At 41.8% G+C, this 20,378-nt stretch overlaps 1 protein-coding gene across 1 annotated transcript in view; it reads left to right on the top strand.

Moving 5' to 3' along the window:
• LOC135049439 (ovochymase-2-like) overlaps positions 1–20,378 on the top strand; it is a 207,572-nt gene that overhangs the window by 97,331 nt on the left and 89,863 nt on the right. The window contains exons 16-18 of the mRNA XM_063955640.1: positions 7,937–8,214; positions 8,367–8,530; positions 17,298–17,484. Coding sequence (XP_063811710.1) covers positions 7,937–8,214; positions 8,367–8,530; positions 17,298–17,484 — 629 coding nt within the window. The remainder of the gene's footprint in view (positions 1–7,936; positions 8,215–8,366; positions 8,531–17,297; positions 17,485–20,378) is intronic.

Below are 20,378 nucleotides of genomic sequence, written 5' to 3'. Positions count from 1 at the left end.
TACAAATTGAGTGGCTGAATTTTGATCCCCATCCCATATAAAGAAAAGATTGTCAATGAAACGGCCATAGAGGACCAGGCTCGTGCCGAACGCACCCCCCCCCCCCCCACACACACAAGCTGGTCCTCCACCTGACCCATGTAGAGGTTGTCATAGCTCGGCGCGAACCTGGTCCCCATGGCCGTCCCCATAGTCTGCAAATAATACGTTTTGGAAAAAAGAAAATAATTATGATTCAATATAAATGCAATGGAATCCAGGAGAAATTGGATTTGTATATCGGTTAAATCACCATCCGCTCTTAATTGATCATCAATTACCTTTAATCCTTTTGAATGGGGATGTTCGTATATAAACTTTGGATGTCAAGTGTTAGAAATGCATATGTTGGTTTCCATACTATATTAAGAATTAATTGTAGAAAATGAGTAGTGTCACGGATATGTGATCTTAACTGAGGTACTCTAGGTTGAAGAAAGCTGTCTACAAAGAAAGATAAATTTGATGTCAGTGACTGAATGCCCGATATGATGGGGCGACCTGGTGGAGAGTTGAGAGATTTATAGATTTTTGGAAGATGATAATAGATCGGGGTGACTGGAAATAAAGGTAACAAGAAAAGATATTCTTCCTTAGAAATAATGTCCAAAGATTCTGCTTTATCAAGTAGATGTTTCAGTTCTAATTTAAATTCCAACGTGGGATCATGATCAAGCTTAGTGTAAAAGTTGGTATCTTCTAATTGCCTACAAGCTTCTTTAATATAATCACCACGGTCCTGAATAACTAGACCGCCACCTTTTTTGGCCTGCTTAATGACCAACAAGGTATCTTTACTGAGTTTACAGAGTGCCTTTCTCTCCCATTTGTTAAGGTTTCCTGTTACTCTAGCTTTTTTAGGGTCAGTTGTACATAGTGACCTAAAGCTATCCAGCGTAGTCTTATAAAAACTTTCAATTGAGCTACTTTTTGATGAAATGGGAAAAAACTCTGATTTTGACCTAAATCTACTTCTATCTATATTTATATCAAATATTTTTTGTGTTTTACACAGATCCCCAGTAGTACCCTCTTCTTGTAGTTCTTTCAACATTTGAACAAACGGCTCATCTGTTGAATTAAGGAGAATCGGCTCTGCATCGTCTCCTAATCTGTTTAATATTTTTTTAGCTAAATACCTTTTCCTGCAGAGGGAGCGTATGAATCTATTTAGTTCGACAAACAGGTCGAACAAATTTGGTTCAGTTGAAGGGGAAAATTTTAACCCTTTAATTAACAGCAATGTTTCATTTTTAGAAAAACTTTTAGATGACAAATTATGTATAGAGGCTGCTAGCTCATTTAATTTCTGTTTATTCAGAACCTTGTATTTCTCCTTTTTCCCTCCTCTTTTTCCACGGCACTTAAATTTCGATTTCTTTTGGGAGTGTGACATTGTTCACCTAGATTTCTTCCCCAATCTCGAGGTGCGTTTGTTCTCTGATCTAAAAAAGATTCCTGTTGATCCATTCTTTTAGAGGGTCCTGCTCTTACATCAGTTTTAGGTCTTGTCCCAGAGTCAGTGAAGCCATCTTCACTTCTAACTGGTCTCCTACTGGTCGCCTGTGTATAGGTTTCCATTTCGGCCCTTGATGGAGATCCACCAGCATTTCTCCATCTTGGGTTCTTTCTATAATCCTCATAAATTGGTTCTGATGACTGTTGTTTATAGGACTGGAACCTGTTTCTATTATTGAAAGGTCTTGTGGGAATCTGCTCATTAAACCGTCTAATGCAGTGATTTTCAACCTTTTTTTACTCGCGGCACACCGGACAATATTTTAAAATTGCCAAGGCACACCATCAGTTCTCCACAGAAAAAAAAACAAAAAACACACATTGGACCTCACAGTTAAAAGAACAACACACATACATTGGCCTACACAGAAAAACAATCACATTGCTCCCCACATAAATCATGTTGCTCCCTACCTAAATCCTATTGTTCCCCACATAAATCACGTTGCTCACACATACTGTAAATCAATCACATTTCTCCCCACATAAATCCTATTGCTCCCCACATGAATTATTCACATTATTCCCCCCATAAATCCATAAATCCTTATTCTCCCCACATAAATCCTATTGTTCCCCACAGGAGAAATAAAATAACAAATATTAGCCCCTACCGGTCAGCTGTCCTCCTCTCTGTCCCTCAGTGGTGGGGTTTGTTCATAGTGGAGTGCTGCAAATACTGAGCAGCGGGCAGTCGGGCAGGTGTGGATGTGGGTGGGCAAGGAAAGCTGTGGATGTGGACGGGAACTGGAAGATGTGTATGCAGGCAGGTGGGCTGGCTGGGTGGTGAGACGCAGCGTCCGTGACCTATGATATCACACCGCTGCGTCTTCAAGGCATATGTCACGGCCGGAGCATGAATGATCCTCTAAGAAGAGCCGGGCCAGCAGTTCGCTCTGAAGGTGCAGGAAGCTGATCTGGCTCCGCGGCACACCTTGCAACTGGTCGCGGCACACTAGTGTGCCACGGCACACTGGTTGAAAAAGCCTGGTCTAATGGGTTTTTTTAAATTTTATTATAAGTATATACCTCTCCTCTTTGGTAATCTTCCAAATCTCTTTTAAATTTCTTGGATTTATTATCCGTAATCTCACACTCAAATTTTAAAATCATATCTGTTATACGTTGATCTCTCATTTTAAACTCTGTAGTAGCACTTAGGGGTTCTAATTCCTGTTTCAATAATTCAATATCTTTTTCTAATAGCTTAACTTTCTCATTTCTAAATTTAATCACCAGGTCTATTAATGCATAGGAACACTCATCCAAGATGGCTTCCCATCTGTCTTGGTAATCCTTATTATCACCAAAGATAGATGGTTTTGTTATACGCAGCCCTCTTGGAATCATTTTAGCATCTAGATATTTCTGTAAATTTTCAGCATCTAACCAATTTTTTGTTTCCATTTTAATGAGATCTTCCAGTTTATAAAAATTTCCCTTTAATTCGGGATTTTCATCAATAGTACCTAAACATTCCTTTTCTACTCCTCCCCATTTGGACAGATAGGTTTGCTTCCTAGTAGTCCTATTGTCAAAGCTGGAGAAACAGCTCATGTCGGCAGCGTGGTAATGACTATGTGTACTGCAACGACCAAAAAGACCTCTCCTCACTCAAAGAAGTGGGTGTACCTTGCGCTTGACAGGGCTGGTTCTCCTAAGCAGCTGTTAAAAAATTGGACAGTCACTCCAAACTAAACACAACACAATTGTACTAAAAGTACTAAATAGCGAATAAATCTATGCAAACAGGTGGAAAGGATCAATCAACCTTAGGGGGTCATTCCGAGTTGATCGCATGCTAGCTATTTTTTGCAGCACTGTGAGCAGGTCAAAACTCGGCAAAACTGAGCATGCATATGCACTGCAATGCGCAGGCGCGTCTTACGGGTACAAAGCAGAACGGTGCTGGGCTATGGATTTAATGAAGAATCCATTCGCACAGCCGATCACAAGAAGATTGACAGGAAGAAGGCGTTTATGGGTGTCAACTGACCGTTTTCAGGGAGTGTTTGGAAAAACGCAAGCGTGTCCAAGCGTTTGCAGGGCGGGTGTCTGATGTCAATTCCGGCACTGGACAGGCTGAAGTGATCGCAGCGGCTGAGTAAGTTTCATACCTACTCAGAAACTGCACAAACTGTTTTTGTACCGCTCAGCTGCACAAGCATTCGCACACTTGCAAAGTGAAAATACACTCCCCCATAGGCGGCGACTATCTGATCGTAGCGCTGCAAAAAAAAAACTAGCGTGCGATCAGGTCGGAATTACCCCCTTAATTCAGAGTACAGCTTTGCAACAACATGGTCTGCTGTGAATGGTGCTGTAGTGCATGCACATATCTATATATATAAAAGGCAAAAAAGGAGATTGACTCGCTCATCACGAAATCTCTTAAACCACAAGGCTTACAATCTTGAAACTTGGCAGGTAGCTTCTCCTTAGGTCCCAGGTGCTTGCTAAGAATCGGTTTTACAAATGTCACTGCCCATCCATGGAAAGCGGCAAAAATGGATGCGTGTATGTATGTATGTATGTATGTATGTATGTATCTATGTTCCAGCATAACTCCGGAATGACTGCAGCATTTTACACCAAACTTGGTACACATATGACTTACCATCTGGGAACAAACACTGTGGGGGAAACACACCGCTAGCACCCCTAGGGGTGAGGCAGCAGCACAGAGTATTTCAGTAGATAGCATAACTCTGGAATGCCTGGACCAATTTACACCACACTTGGTACACATATGATTTACAATCTGGGAACAAACACTGTGGGGGTAACACAACCCTAGCACCCATAGGGGTGTGGCAGCAGCTCAGAGTATTTCAGTAGGCAGCATAACTCTGGAAGGCCTGGAACAATTTACACCAAACTTGGTACACATATGACTTACAATCTGGGAACCAACACTGTGGGGGTAAGACACCACTAGCACCCCTAGGGGTTGGACAGCAGCACAGAGTATTTCAGGAGACAGCATTACGTTGGAATGCCTGGACCAATTTAAACCAAACTTGCTACACATATGACTTTCAATTGGGGAACAAACACTGTGCAAGTAAGACACCCCTAGCACCCCTTGGAGTGAGGCAGCAGCACAGAGTATGTCAGCAGACAGCATAACTCTGTAATGCCTGGTGCAATTTACAACAAACTTGGTACACATATGACTTACACTCTGGGAACAAACACTGTGGGGTTAACACACCCCTAGCACCCCTAAGGGTAGGCCAGCAGCACTGACTATACCAGGACATGCATGATATGTCAGTGACGACAGCGCTTCATGTGACAGTGGCAGTGACATGATGTGAGGAGTGGAATGGAGGTCTCAGGAATCCACATGCTGAGAGTTATATAGTGGGAGGAGCAGGGTCCCCAGCAGCACAGAGTATATCAGGAGATGCATGATATCTCAGAAAGGACAGGGCTGCATGTGACAGGGGCAGTGACATGATGTCAAGAGGGGAATGGAGGTAGCACGAACCCACACACTGAGAGTTATATAGTGGAAGTAGTAGGGTCTCCCAGCAGCACAGAGTACATCAGGCAATGCATAATGTGCTACGCTATATAAGAAACTGTAAATAAATCGATCATTTCACAGGGGCACTGACTTGATGTGAGGAGGGGAATGGAGGCAGCAAGAAGCCACAGACTGAGAGTTGTATAGTGGGAAGAGCAGGGTCCCTTGAGGGACCAAAAAGGGATCTAGCCACAACACAAAGTGGGTCAGGGAAGCAAGATATGCCTATATACTAGATCTCCAACCAACGTAAATCAACAAACAACTATAATTCTAATTTACCATCCTCATCCCGTAGCGAAGCACGGATATTCAGCTAGTCAATAATATTAATCAACATTTTTAAATAGTCTTAAATATAGAAAAGCAAAGTGAGAAGTGCCAACACTGGAAGAAAGATGCCATCATTATAATTATACTCACTGTGTTGATGATTCACAAAGTTTCCAATATTCTTCTTTCATCGATAACTTCTGATGATGCCTATGAAACACTTAGAGTGGTATCCAATTGGCCACTGTAATTTACCACGGCTAATTTACTCGCCTGGGACCATATTATTAGCCCAGATGCCGGTACTTATCAGGGATTTTTCATCACCTGCCTCAGACAGATGAAACCAATTGCCCAATAACAATTTTTTCCATGTTTTCCATGTGTGCGGCCACAGAAACACGTTACCTGTTTTCTCACGGAAAAAAACAGGCTATAAATCATGATAAAAGCCTGTTTTTTCTGTGTGAAAAATTTCTGCAGCCAATAGGATACCTTCCCCCTTAGTTTCCACAATTCACTAAGGACATAAGAGCAGCATATTGTCACCATGATAGAATCTAGTAGTTTTCTTACTTTATGGGGATCATTTCATTATTGCAGATGGTCATGAGGTGCTGGCATTCCAACCATTTCTCAATCACCTCGCGACCACCAACATTGCAGATTTTTCTTTGCATCCCATACTGGTACAGTGGAGAATTTGCAATGTCGGTGATGTGAGCAGCCGCACATCAACAACCACTGAGTACCCCCTTGCATCTTTCTAATGCATAACGATGGTAAATGCCGGTTTATTCAGGGTACATTTTAAGATGTAGAGTTTAAATAAATAATGTACACATAGCAAGGGCACTCTGATTTCAGTTCAGCTATACAGCATACATTTTTATGATGTGATTAAAAATTGAGCATACTTTTACATCCATGGGAGTGAGTTTTAGGCATCAGGCCCCTTTCATCCTGTACACCTGATGTGTGATACTGAGTCAGTGAGACATGTTTGTGTTTCTAAAGAGGAGAGCTGCAGGAAAATCAGACATACTGTACTAGAAATAGGAAAGGATATATACAGCGCTTTAAAACTGGATATGGAAAACCAATTGTATTTTATTACATAAAAATTGTTTCCTATTGCTATCTCCAGGGACTAACTACCCCTTTAAACAGCAGCTTAAAGTTAAGCATCTCATCTTGATAGCGCCGGGCCTATTACCTTGGTAATTCTTTTTCCTACAATACTGTACTAGAACCCTGCATATTCCAGGAAGACACAAGATAGAGAAAATAAAACGTGCAAACTAACCTGTTAGATCTGCACACATGAGGTAATGAAATGACACATTACACTTTTGTAATCAGGATTTTGTGTTTTGTGTGAGCCCAAATGATCATTCATCCAGAAATACAATTGAATAACATCATTATGTGCGGGATGTAGTTAATATCCTAGTGCTGAGTATCCCAACAGAATGCTGACAGTGGCATCCCGACAATAAGTACTGGGGTTAAGGTAAGGCACTGGGGGGAGGGTTAGGGTAATACAGGTAAGTTGTGGGTGATCTATATATTGTGCACCTCAATGCAGCCAGACAAGGACAAACTACCGACATGTTCCTCAAAACCCTCAGAACATTTAGCAAAATAGAAATGAGTAAGCCTTTATCGGTGCAAAAGATAATACATCCCTATTCAAACAATTACGTTCCACTTCTCCCAAATACGACTTTCAATGGGGTACCCTCGTCACATGGACCTCCAATCTCTCCACATCGTGGATATTCTCTGTCAGTATTATCCAAACCCTATACAATGTGAGAGGAAAAACGCATAGTATAGTAAGTTTTTAATAAATATCAACACACAATAAACATTAAAAATGGCCTCTTACATAAAAATTCATAAACAAATGTGATCAAGCCGACATGGGGCTGGAAATAGATAAATTACCGGATTTCAAAGAACTGGCAACGGTCAGTTCTAAGTGAGCAGGAGGGTTAGGGTAAGGCTGGAGGTAGACGATGGTTAGGGTTAGACTGTGGTAGGGGATGGTTAGGGTTAGACTGCAGGAGGGGTGTGTTAGGGTCAAATTACTTACCAAAATCCATCGTGATTTTGAACTTCAGGATGCCATTGTCAGCATTCTGACTGTCAGGAATCTGTGCTTTAGGATATCGATGCCAACCCTTATGTGAAGTAAACAAATGATGTCAATATAATTAATTTATGTATAAAGAGTAAGTTATGATGTCATTGCTTAGAAACAGTGAGTTCTGATGTCATCAATGTTTTATATGAAATTATTTGAAAACTTGTTATTGTGCATCCCCAACTGTAAATTATTACAGATATTAGAAGATCAGCTATCAATGACCTGCATAAAGGTGATGTCATGGACTCATACTATTATAATTTACAGTAGAGGATGCTGGCTCCTAATATACCTCTATGACTGTAGCTTGTAGTACAATATACTGATTAGGCAGGTATATTCTTATATAGTGACAAAGTATTAGACTATCTCCCAATACTCTACTAATATCATCTGTGACTAAATGAGACTTATATTTTAAGTTATGCAGATGAATTGTACCGATGGCAGATGTGCCTTGGGAAACACAACCTGACTATTGAAGAACCCACAGAGAAATGCTACAAAATTCTTGGTATCTATCGTCATGAAGGCTTTGTCTATCCGGAAATCCCTGCCCTAGAGTTCGACATTGCCTTGGTGAAGCTGGACGGAGAGGTGGTGGCCAGTGATGTTATAGATTTTGCTTGTCTACCACCCCATGATCAGGTTCTGTCTGCAAATTACAGGTGTCATGCAACTGGATGGGGAGATGAAACAGGCAAGTTTACCACAGCCAGTAAAAGTAACAAAAATAATAATAATTTCAATTTACGTGAATAGATATGTAAAAAAAAAAAAAAAAATGAAACATTGTTACATATAAAAAATCTTGTTATATAACTAATCCTTCTATTATATCAACCCATGCAGGAAATTCATTAGCACCAAAAGCTGCTGAAGGGTTAAATCAGGTGGCACTGCCGGTTATTTCATATGAGGTTTGCAAAACACCCCAGTATTGGTGGTTTCAAATAAAGGAGTCAATGATCTGTGCTGGATATGTTCTACCTGATGAGTTAAAGTCAGTGTGTCAGGTTAGTATATTTTGCTACGGTTACTAAGATACTCTCAAAAGTATTTATTTATATGTTATTCCTGTATACAGTATGTGCTTAGTCTGAGACTAGCAATCGGCATAACACTATATTCAGCACTATGGGGGTTATTCAGGTTTGCTCGCAAACCAAAAAAGTAAGCAATTGGGCAAAACCATGTTGCATTGATGGCAGGGTATATGTAACGTGCAGAGAGCGTTAGATTTGGGTGGGTTATATTGTTTCTGTGCATGGTAAATACTGGCTGCTTAATTTCTAAACTGCAATTTAGGTTTCAGGGGCAAATGTATTAACCTGGAGAAGGGATAAAGAAGTGATAAAGCAGTGATAAGCGTAAGGTGATAACGCACCAGCCAATCATTACATATTTGAAAAATGACAGTTAGGAGCTGATTGGCTGGTGCGTTATCACCTTGCACTTATCACTTATTTACCTCTTCTCCAGGCTTAATACATCTGCCCCTCAGTTTGAACACACCCCACCCAAATCTACATTTTTGTGCACATGTTACATCTGCCCCACCTGCAGTGCAACATGGTTTTGACCAGTTGCTTGCTTTTTTGGTTTGCTAGCAAACCTGAATTAGGCCCTATATTCATGCTTATTTATTATCTATTGAAGGGTTTTGAATTTGCTATGAGGAATCTGTAGTTTTCACCCAAATCACAACATATTACCAGAAAAACTAATTTCATTATTATAATATGGGATAAATTAGCATTAGCTCGTTGCTCTTCATTAAAAACAAACCAATCCCTGGTATCCTGGGAATCCCGTGATTGATCATTTTTGAATCCCGATTCCCGAGATTGAAAAAATGGCTCAGGACTGGCCACCCTAGGTGTGGCATCATGAATCTCCACAGTTTAGCCCCAGCTCATGCTGCAAAGCCACAATGGTGCTAATTGCCACAACATGGATGATATTGTTCTACTCTCCCTGGAGTGCAGAAAAATATATAACTTGAACTGTATAATTGTGTACATGTTGCTTTAACACAATGAAGTCAGTAATTTTGTGGCCTAAAACAGGGCCATCTTAACAACAGTGTAGGCCCATGGGCAAAGTAATGCACTGGGCCCCTAAAAAAAACTAGAGAGTCCCACCTTTAAGGTAGTACTGGGGAAATAGGGCTCAGAATTCAGGAGCCAGAGCAATCCAACCACAAAAATATAAAACTGCATACCAGGCGTGTGGAGCTGGAGCCGGGGCCAGCTGCTGGAAAGCGGATATCTCTGGTTCTGGGCCTAGGAGAGGCAAGCTGCCAGTGTCCACTGAAAGAGAAAAGCCCAGTTTTTGTAGTATACCCTCAGAAAAACTCTAAGTCAGACAGAACCCGAGATATCTGGCTGGGAAGAGCAATTAACAGGCTCAGATATCTCTGGTTCCTTAGGGCCGATTTGAAAAAATCTGGTACCCCTGGAAAAAGAGGACCCTCAGCTATCAGCCTAGGGCCCTTATACTCCTGGGGCCCTTGAGTAACTGCCCCTTGAGCCCATATGAAAAGACGGCCCTGGTCTGAAACAATATTCATCCTACACAAGGAAGTAGTGCCATCATGTGGAACTTTTTAATGTAACTAGTTCCTTTCTAGTGAATTGATGGGCTATAATTTCAGTCCACAAAATGGCTACAAACACTGTGATTACTGTAGGTGAATTATACATCAAAGAAAAATATAATAAAAGCATTTATTGATGCTGTATTCGAAAAGTCATAAGGCATGATATGAGTTAGTACAGGAATTGTTTTTGCTTGATTTACAGCTACTATTAAAAGTGAGATTATGAAGCCCATTTTGTAGCAATGACATTGACCTACATATTTTTCAATCTGTGTCACTGAGGAAAAAGCATATATTTCTGAAAGGTTTATGCATACTATAAATAATTTGATTGGAGGAAACATGTTGATACTAAGTGCCTTCAGAATACATTGGGACAATAAATATTGCTCTGTTACTGTAAATTCTGTTTCTCATCTGGATCACTACTTATTATATATCTTGTTCCTTTTTCGATATTTCAGATTTTATTGTTTTACTTGGGTATGGATACTTATTTTATTTGGTTTCTTTATTGTAAGTAGCTTTGATGTAAGTAGCTGGGCTAGGGACAGTCTGTAACTAATAAGATTATTAAGACACAAATGTTCCAGAGCCAACAATACTGTATGTGTTACGTACATTCCAATGTTCCTATATCCAACTTGCTCCGGTTGTAACTTCTCCGTGTGAAGCTTACTTATTTTGCTTCAACCTTCCCTAATCTGTACTTTGTTTAAATTTCACTTTCAAAATACATATTCAGGTATTGGTTACAATAAATTTAAAGCACTTCACTTATTTACAATGTCACCTGACACAGGATTGCCAGTCATGTTATGTATCAAAATATACATTTCCCAATACATCATGCAATCCTATATAATAAAAAGCTTACCACTGCTCTGCCAGCGCTGACATTACCACTCGCAGCCCCCTGAGCTGGCCAGCAGAAATTAGCTAAAAGTAACCCATTTGAGCACTCAAGCGGGATTTTTTGCGTCGCACCCATTACTTTGGGACGGGTACGACAAGAGTCCATCATGATCTTAATGTTATTTTGTTCCTGTTATTTTGGCTGGTACCTAGTCATTAAATATAAGACTAGACAGTATAATGCAGTTTAATAAACCTCTATCTTTAACTGAAGTTAAGCATTATGCTATCCCAACCCTCTCTGTTGCACTGATGAAAATATTTTTAGAATACCTGAAAGACAGAATATTTTATGGTAGTTCTGAAAGGCATTGCAGTGGTATGGTTTAAAGTCAGCATTTTGTCATTGCAGAAGGAAGGATCTCAGGTGGTCATTCCGAGTTGGTCGCAGCCAGCAACTTTGTGCTGCTGCTGCGATCAACTAGTCCACGCCTATTGGGGAGTGTATTTTAGCTTAGCAGGGCTGCGATCGCTTGTGCAGTCCTGCTAAGCTAAAAAAATTTCAAGCAAAACATGACTAGCCCTGGACATACTTACCCTGTGCGACGATCTCTGCGTTGCTGGAGCCGGCTTTGACGTCAGACATCCACCCTCCGTTCTCCTGGACACGCCTGCGTTTTCCTTACCACTCCCCGAAAATGGCAGCCAACGGTCTGGATCCGCCCAGGAACGCCTTCTTTCTGGCAATCTTCTTGTGGTCGGCTCTGCGACCGCTTTCTTCGCAGGACGCGACGTAACCCGGCGACCCCTGTCGCCAGGCAACATCGTGTACGCGCAGTGCGGCCGCCACGCCTGCACATTCCAGACCCTTTCGCAACGCAGCGACAAACCGCTGTGTGCGAGCGGGTCAGAATGACCCCCTCAATGCCTTATGATGCTGAAGCAACTTAATTCCATTACTATCCCTGCAACTGTGTGGGAGAGGTTTCAGTACTAGAGAGAAGTGTGATGAATTCTGTCCTTTTATAAGGAGCCTGCTTTTCTTCCTGTGTCTTTACTGCAATTTCTTCCTATACTCTCCATTTTTTCTTCTTTCTCCTGATTTTCTGTTCTGCTTTGGTGTTTCCTCCTGCTGTCTCCTTGTTTTTCTCTCTTCTCCTTTATATTTACACGCATATTTTCTCTGCTGTGACTCTCTCCCTCCTCCATCTCTCTATGCACATCTTCTGAACATCTGGTGACCTCCCCTGTTTTACATCATAGCCTGTCATGCAGCATGCGACTGCATGCTATGAGCAGGTTGCACCCCTATATTATTGCACACTCCCCCTCCCCTCCTGGTGTGCATGGCATTGCCACATCATACTCTCTTCTTCCCCTCCAGTCCTGTTGTGCTGCTGATGCTCCTTCGCTGTTGCCTGTGGGCTTAGTGACTGACCCTCCTCAAGTTATCTGCCAGGCCTTGGCCTCTGTGCATTTCTTACTGCCATGTTTCTGCCCTTCACTTAGTCACTAATACTTTGCCCATCTGCCACCCCTCCACATCTGGTTCCCCAGCCCATTTTTCCTGTGGCTCCTATTGGTGCTTATTTTGCCACCAGGCTGCCCAACGTTTCTCCCAGTTTGCTTCCCTGCACAAACTTCTTACCCTCATCTCTTGCCTGGCCAGTACTCCCCTGTTTCCCTGACCTAGGACTCAGTGCTCATCCTCAGTGCTCAGTTGGAAAGCTACATTTTTGTTTGCAGGTTTTGCAGAGGGTTTCTGTTTGCTGATCTCCAATCCTCCTTAACTTAGGATCTATAGCTCCCATGGGTGTGGGTCAAAGAGGGGGTTGGGAAATTACCTGCTGAGCCAGCATTTGTCTTACACATAAGGAAGGGGGGCTATCAATGAGCTCCATTGCCACGTAGTATATCAGTCATTAGAGACCACTCTGCATCTGGTTCATACTCTTGTTTTGAGCGCCCTGTTGGCCAAGGTTGATGTTGAGTCAACCTTATACCACCTGCCTTTACAACCCAGATCATTCTGTTTAATGGGTTTCTTTAGGGATGGGCCTGTTTCAAGCATATTTGCTTGCCCATGGGGTGTGCTGTGTCTTGCACATTCTTTAAACGCTTTAGCTTCTTTTTACACTAGTGTATGCAGGCAGGTATGGTGCACAATGGTTTGGATCATTACTTAGATAATTTCTTGGGCCTGGGTGAGTCAGATGTTTGCAGCAAGGTCCTCTATGCAGGTACTTTACAGCACCCTTGGTGCCACAGTCACCCATATTAAGATAATGGGGCCTACCACGTGGCTGTCTTATCTGGGAGTTGAGACCAATATGGTACTGGGATTTTGTCACCTTCCAGTGAACAAAGTCATAAAGCTAGAGCTGTGGAATTTTTAATGTAGGATTATCTCAGTGGGGTGCATATTTTGCATGACATTTTTCAAGGTATACTGTAGTGGTTAGAAAGTCATCTCATTTTGCTTGGCTGTGAAAGTAATAAAGATCTACTGATGTGGTAATACTTACTACAGTCAATTAATAAGGAGTAGACTTACTTGGCCTCCCTCTCTGATGATGAGTCCCTTGCTTTTACAGAACCCACTGGCTCCACTGTATCTGGGGCTTTTGGTTAGGCCTGGAGTATGCCACCTTGACATTAAATCGGAACGGTTTCTGCTAGAGTAGTTTCCAATAGTGGTGGCTTATTTATTGCTGCTACCATAGGTTTTGGGATAGGGATGTGGTTTTTTTTTGGTACTACAATCTCGGCACTGTGCAGGTTAAAAACAATTGCTTCAGTTGTGTGGAAACCAACATCTGGTTTTGTGGCAAGCACTGAGAATTGGATATTAGATACACTGTCATTCAGGGACTGGGTGAGATTCAGGGCACTTGCATCAGAAACTGCTCAAATGGCATAATCCTGTCCTCATGTCTAGAGGATTATCAGGCCAGCACAGATGGTCTTGCTCAAAGGAACATTGCTCCAGCTATGTTATGGGCCCTCAAAGCAGCCTGAGTTGGATTTGGTGGATGTGCTCATCGTGCAGGCAGGAGGTAAAGATGGACCAACAGTATATGTTGGCCTGTGTTTGGGCAGATCTCTCAAGGGGGTGTTCCAAGGCTGTCATAGTCTCAGGTTTAGCTGACATTACATTATTTTCCAAATTGCATGGCCACTTTGATCCGACTACGGGTTTCCTGACAGCCAAAGGACTGCAGGGTTGTATAAGGGACAGTCCTAAAGCAATGGACAAGCATAGGTCTATTAAAAAGGTCATACTGTATTTAAATTGCAGCTGTGCAGAAAGTGGCAATGGACACTCAAGATGATTGATCTGGGAGGCTTCAACTTTGGCTTTTGTGGAGTATTTAAATGTAGGGGAGTCAATTGCCACAGGAAAGGGGCTAGTATACAACCAGCAGATATGTAACTGGGCAGTATTGTGCAAAATCCACCATTCGGACCACCTTGTTTTATTGTTTTTTAGTTTGCTGCAACTGCTTTATGCTACTGTTTTTTTGTATGGTGTGTTGATGTAGATTTATCTTACTACAGATGCTGTCATTTTTTGTAGTATCTAAACATGCTTGGATATGGTTTGATATGTGTAGAATGTGTAGTATTCATCTGCTAATAACTATTCAGCTGCTGCTAACTGCGGGATTGGTTGGTTGTCTATTTTTAGTGGTAAAAATCTTAGTAAGAGGAAAAATATTGACTTGATCTGGCAAATTAAGTTTGATTTTGTAGAAATCATGACCTAGTGGACTCATACAACTGTGTTATCTTCTGAGATAGTCTACAAGTGGTTTTGGAAAGTTCTTTATGGTTGAGCTGACATCAAATGTGTGTGGCGCAAGTAGCCTCTAAATTTGTGTTGTCAGCATTAACACATGGCATAGGTAGTAGTTATAGAGAACTGACCTGGGTAGGAGTACAATTTAGCCACAACCTGTAAGTAGGGACCTGAACACCTTCTATCCTTTCATACAACTTGGGCTGCACCAGCGGGCCTGTGGTAACCCTAATAGTCCATCATGTCTCTGAAATGCACAATGGCAGCCGGAAGCCCCATTCCTGCAAGAGCTTCCGCCACCGGCAAGACATGACAGAAAAGGAAGGAAGGGTAAGTCCATAACTTAGGACAGTGTCAGTGGAGGAGGAGGTGAAGACAGAGGGCAGGAGTGGTATGAATGAGAAAACAGGAATAGAACTGGGATGGACCAAGACACATTGTAGGATGGGTCCAAAACTACTAGTTCAGTTATAAATAGACTGTAGGTTTTCTGTTCATTACATCACTTATCTGTGTCATTATTTGTTTTAGGTTGACTATATGGTTATGTTTATACCAAAGAAAAACATCAACTACAATGGGTCTAATTCATGTTTGTAAGGAATTGCAGCTGTGCAATTCTGTGTAATTAAAATGTAAATGTATCAGGAAGCGTCTGTAGGAGATAGACACCTCCTGCATGCATTTGCGAGATCTGAGTGTTCTGTCTGAGGATCCACGCCATTGTATTTGTACATAATCCATCGGGTTTACATACAAATCGGAATAAGTCCCTATGTGTTTTATTGCAATATGGCTCAGTTACTGTACATCCCACTGAGTAGCACTTATATATTACTTTATATTATCACATGAATTAAGAATAGGTTCCATGCATATCTAAAGTACTTATGTTTAATAAAATGTGTCTTAAATGATGCCTTGTTGAGTATTATCTGCTACTCTCTGCTTCGTCTCTCCTCTACACAGAGATAACATAATGTACAGTATGTGTTATGCCTTCGTACATTTTACTTGTTTTCTGTGGTATACAACTATAACCTATTAATGAAAGTGAGCAAGGGCCAAGATTTATTTTTTCTAGCTTATATAATTAATATATGTTTTTGTATGCAACTATTTATTAGTACAGGTTGAGTATCCCATATCCAAATATCCGAAATACGGAATATTCCGAAATACGGACTTTTTTGAGTGAGAGAGAGATAGTGAAACTTTTGTTTTTTGATGGCTCAATGTACACAAACCTTGTTTAATACACAAAGTTATTAAAAATATTGTATTAAATGACCTTCAGGCTGTGTGTATAAGGTGTATAAGAAACATAAATGAATTGTGTGAATGTACACACACTTTGTTTAATGCACAAAGTTATAAAAAAAATTGGCTAAAATGACATTCAGGCTGTGTGTATAAGGTGTATATGAACCATAAATGCATTCTGTGTTAGACTTAGGTCCCATCGCCATGATATCTCATTATGGTATGGAATTATTCCCAAATACGGAAAAATCCCATATCCAAAATACCTCTGGTCCCAAGCATTTTGGATAAGGGATACTCAACCTGTATATATGTTAGTAAAAATCATACTTACAGTATTACAGATTTACAGTATTACATCAAACCTAATGTGCTTTTATTGCAATTAAAACATCACACTTAGGGGTCTATTTACTAAGCCTTGGATGGAGATAAAGTTGATGGAGATAAGGGGGGTCATTCTGAGTTGATCGCTAGTGAAAAATGTTCGCAGCGCAGCGATTAAGTGAAAAAGCGGCACTTCTGCGCATGCGTATGCGGCACAGTGCGCACGTGTGATGTACTTTCACAACGACCAATGTATTTTTACACAAGGTCTAGCGACGCTTTTCATTCGCAATGCCAGTCGCAGAGTGATTGACAGGAAAGGGGCGTTTCTGGGTGTCAACTGACCGTTTTCAGGGAGTGTTCGAAAAAACGCAGGCGTGCCAGGAAAAATGCAGGCGTGGCTTGCCGAACGCTGGGCATGTTTGTGACGTCAAATCCGGAACTGAACAGTCTGAAGTGATCGCAAGCACTGAGTAGGTCTGGAGCTACTCTGAAACTGCACAATTTTTTTTTTAGTAGCTGCTCTGCGATCCTTTCATTCGCACTTCTGCTAAGCTAAAATCCACTCCCAGAGGGCGGCGGCTTAGAGTTTGCACGGCTGCTAAAAACTGCTAGCGAGCGATCAACTCGGAATGACCCCCAAAGTACCAGCCAATCGGCTCCTAATTGTTATGCCACAGGCTGTATTTGAAAAATGGCTGTTAGGAGCTGATTGGTTGGTACTTCATCTCCAGCGACTTTATCGCCATCCAAGACTTAGTAAATAGACCCCTTAATTTAGTGTAAGTTAATGCAAGTTAATGATAGCTCAAATCTGATTGGTTGCATAGAAGTACTTGTGACATTTGTATCACGTTAGTAAGGTTACATCATGTACACCCCTGTAACTGTAATATTCATGTAATACTGTATGTCCCATCTTTTTTATTGTAAACAGGGGGATTCAGGCGGACCACTGCTCTGCCCATCAACCACTAACAGCTCAATTTGGGAAGTTCATGGAATTACCAGTTTTGGAGCTGTCGGCTGTGTTGTGGATAAAAAACCCAGTGTTTTCACCCGTGCATCTGCTCATCTTGATTGGATAGATGGCATCATGAAGAAGGATATATATGATATATACTGTAGGTATTCATACAATTTAGCAATATATGGTGTTCTTTGTGTTCTCGTTGTTTATGTAAGGATGCAGGGGACAGCAGGCACTCACTTCTACCATGATTACCATGATTTTGCATCATAAGGAAATCCCACCATCACAAAGTCAGGGTCTTTATAGTCATCAGGTGCTGCTTGTTTGTGGCTAGATTAATTATGCTTCGCTGAGTATTCATTATCTGTTACAGTTCAATTTTCAGCTCTGAAACAGACAGTAACAGATAGTGCTTAAATACTTTGATCATTTTGTGCGTGTTGTACGACCGTAACCACAGAAACCTAAAATACCTTTCACTGCCTGGAAGCTTAAATATTGAAACATATATTCAATTTACTAAGGACCCGATTCAGCTTTAGTTACAGTTTTGCTAAATTAGCAAAACTGCCGCCCCGAGAATGCCTGTGACTATCAATCAGGCAGAGGCATTCGCATTACTGAGATGTGACCGCATTACCCTGTCTGTGCACGCGCAGTGCAGGCCCCGGGCGTGCACATTAGGCTATAAAGCGGGGCAATGTGATTGCATCTCAGATGCGAGTTATGCTGAATAAGGCCCATGTTGAAAATGGCCCAGACCCACCTGCGTTCCTGACACCACGCCCCCACAACACCGCCCCCGACCGCCTTGAGAACGCCTCTGTCTGTCAATCAGACAGAGCTGTTCGAATCAATGCGATGCAAACACATTGCCAGACCCACACATGCGGAGATCCGGCACTGCACGTGCTCACTCCTTATAAAATCGTCAGTATGCGATCAGGCTCTAAGGACCTTATTCAGCATCAGTTGCAGTTTTGCTGAAATAGCAAAACTGCAACTGCTTGCGATTGCATGCTGGGGGCTGGCAAGCACAGGGCAAGGCAGTCCAGCATTCAAATGGCCCCAGGGATGCGATTGCATTTCATTTGCAATCGCATTGCTTAATAAGGGAAGTCCCCTGGCTGTGAAGGCGAAGGCGGCGCAGGTTGGCCATGTTTTCTGTCGCAGCAACCGTGTGTGATATCATGGGTCCACCCAAAAATGGCCCACTCCCACCCCCATTTTCGCCGCACCGCCCCTGCAATGCTGCGTCACCTTCCCCGACCGCCCTGTGAACGCCTCTGCCAGTCAATCAATAAAGTTTTTCTTTTGTTTAATTCCAGTGCGCTGTGACATATATTCACTTTCTTTATTAGTTTGTTGAGGTCTGAGTATCCCTCAGGTCAGCAGCAGCAAATCGGACTATTGGACACTTTGTGGTTATTGTTTCAATCAGGCAGTGGTGTTTGCACCAATGCAATGTGATGGCATTGAGCGGGCTGCGCATACGCATTGGGTGTTAGAATGGCATAATACGATCGCATTGCGGATGCGTGCAATGCTGAATAAATACAATAAAAAATTTAAATGTTAAAAATACATTTTAATATGTAATATTTTTAAATCTGACTCTGTTTTACAGTAGATGAATTCCTTTTTACCTCTTTAAAATCTGACATAATACATGTTGTGTTGGGGGATTATTATTATGACTCTTAAAGGTCAAAATCCCTCTTGGTAGTTATTACCATGAAATCTTACATTTGCAAATTGCTCTGGGTCCTTACAAAATGAATCATAGGGGAGAAGGCTTCTTCCCCAGTGTGTACGTGGGATATAAATAGCACCTGTCTGACAGACTAAATTAGAAGAGGCAAGTCAGCGCTCTCTGTAAAAAAAAAAAAATATTTTCTTGTCAGCATGTTAGTTAGAAGTATTTTGAAAGCTTTAAATGTTTGTCACTGTATATACAGTATAAAGCGTTTACGGTGGTTGAACATGAAACTTCAGCATTCTAACCGTTGTTATTTTGGAAGTCATGACCTACTCATGAGGCAAATGAAAATATTTTCAGTGCAGAAGCTTTGCCGCAATGCAACCTGCAGGAAATGACAGCTTTCTTTGATACCTCAACTAGTCTACAGGAAGGACAAAAAATAAAAATCATTGGTTGCATGCATGGGTGTCACTGGGACTCAGACATCCAATGCCGATGAAAAAGGAACATAGCTTTACGGGAAGGAGGCATGGCCTCATGGCCTGACCTCATTTCATAACTGTAAGGGGCGTGCATAGCATTCCCGGTGATGCTGAGCTGACCCAGGAGACTTGTGTGGTTGCACTGCCGACTCTGAGACAGGACTCGAGCGTAGCACATAATGTTACAGTGCAGCACCCGGCTCCCTGTCACTGGGGAGGTGCCGGCATTTTGGTGTCACCCTTCAGAAGGTGACAGCCATATGCGTCTTGCACCCCTCATTCATCCCTAGTGAAACAGCAGGTTGCACATCAAAGATGGAAGAGAACAGCAGGGAATTTATATAAAATTATCAATACGACTCTGTTGACATATTTGCAGGCAAGAGCTAAATGCACTCCGCTCAACCACAGACAATATTTCACATTACAAACATTTTCGTTCACACTTCTGCTAAGCTAACATACACTCCCAGTGGGAGGCGGCATAGCGTTTGCACGGCTGCTAAAACTGCTTGCGAGCGAACAACTCGTAATGACCCCCCATATGCAAATACCGGAACATAGAAGAGTTTTTCCATTTGCGCCAGGCAAGGTCATCCACAATTCTGCATATGCAAGATGCTGGCAGTGGTCATCGCTAATGTCAGGGACCCACCCGATTAACGCCTTGCCACGCCTGCATTTTTACAAACACACCCACAAAACGTCATGTTTCCTCCCCTAAACACTGGCTTCCTGTCAATCAAAATGCAATTGCATTGAAGCACAATGCATTCGCAGAAATAATCGTAAACCACAGGTGCGCACTTGCAATACAAACGCTGTGCATACGCAGACGTTCGATTGCGTATTCTCAATTTT

Source organism: Pseudophryne corroboree, chromosome 1 (genome assembly GCF_028390025.1).
Source record: "Pseudophryne corroboree isolate aPseCor3 chromosome 1, aPseCor3.hap2, whole genome shotgun sequence".
Taxonomy (NCBI): Eukaryota; Metazoa; Chordata; class Amphibia; order Anura; family Myobatrachidae; genus Pseudophryne; species Pseudophryne corroboree.
The sequence above is the reverse complement of the archived record's forward strand: the minus strand, read 5'-3'. Positions and strand labels throughout refer to the sequence as shown.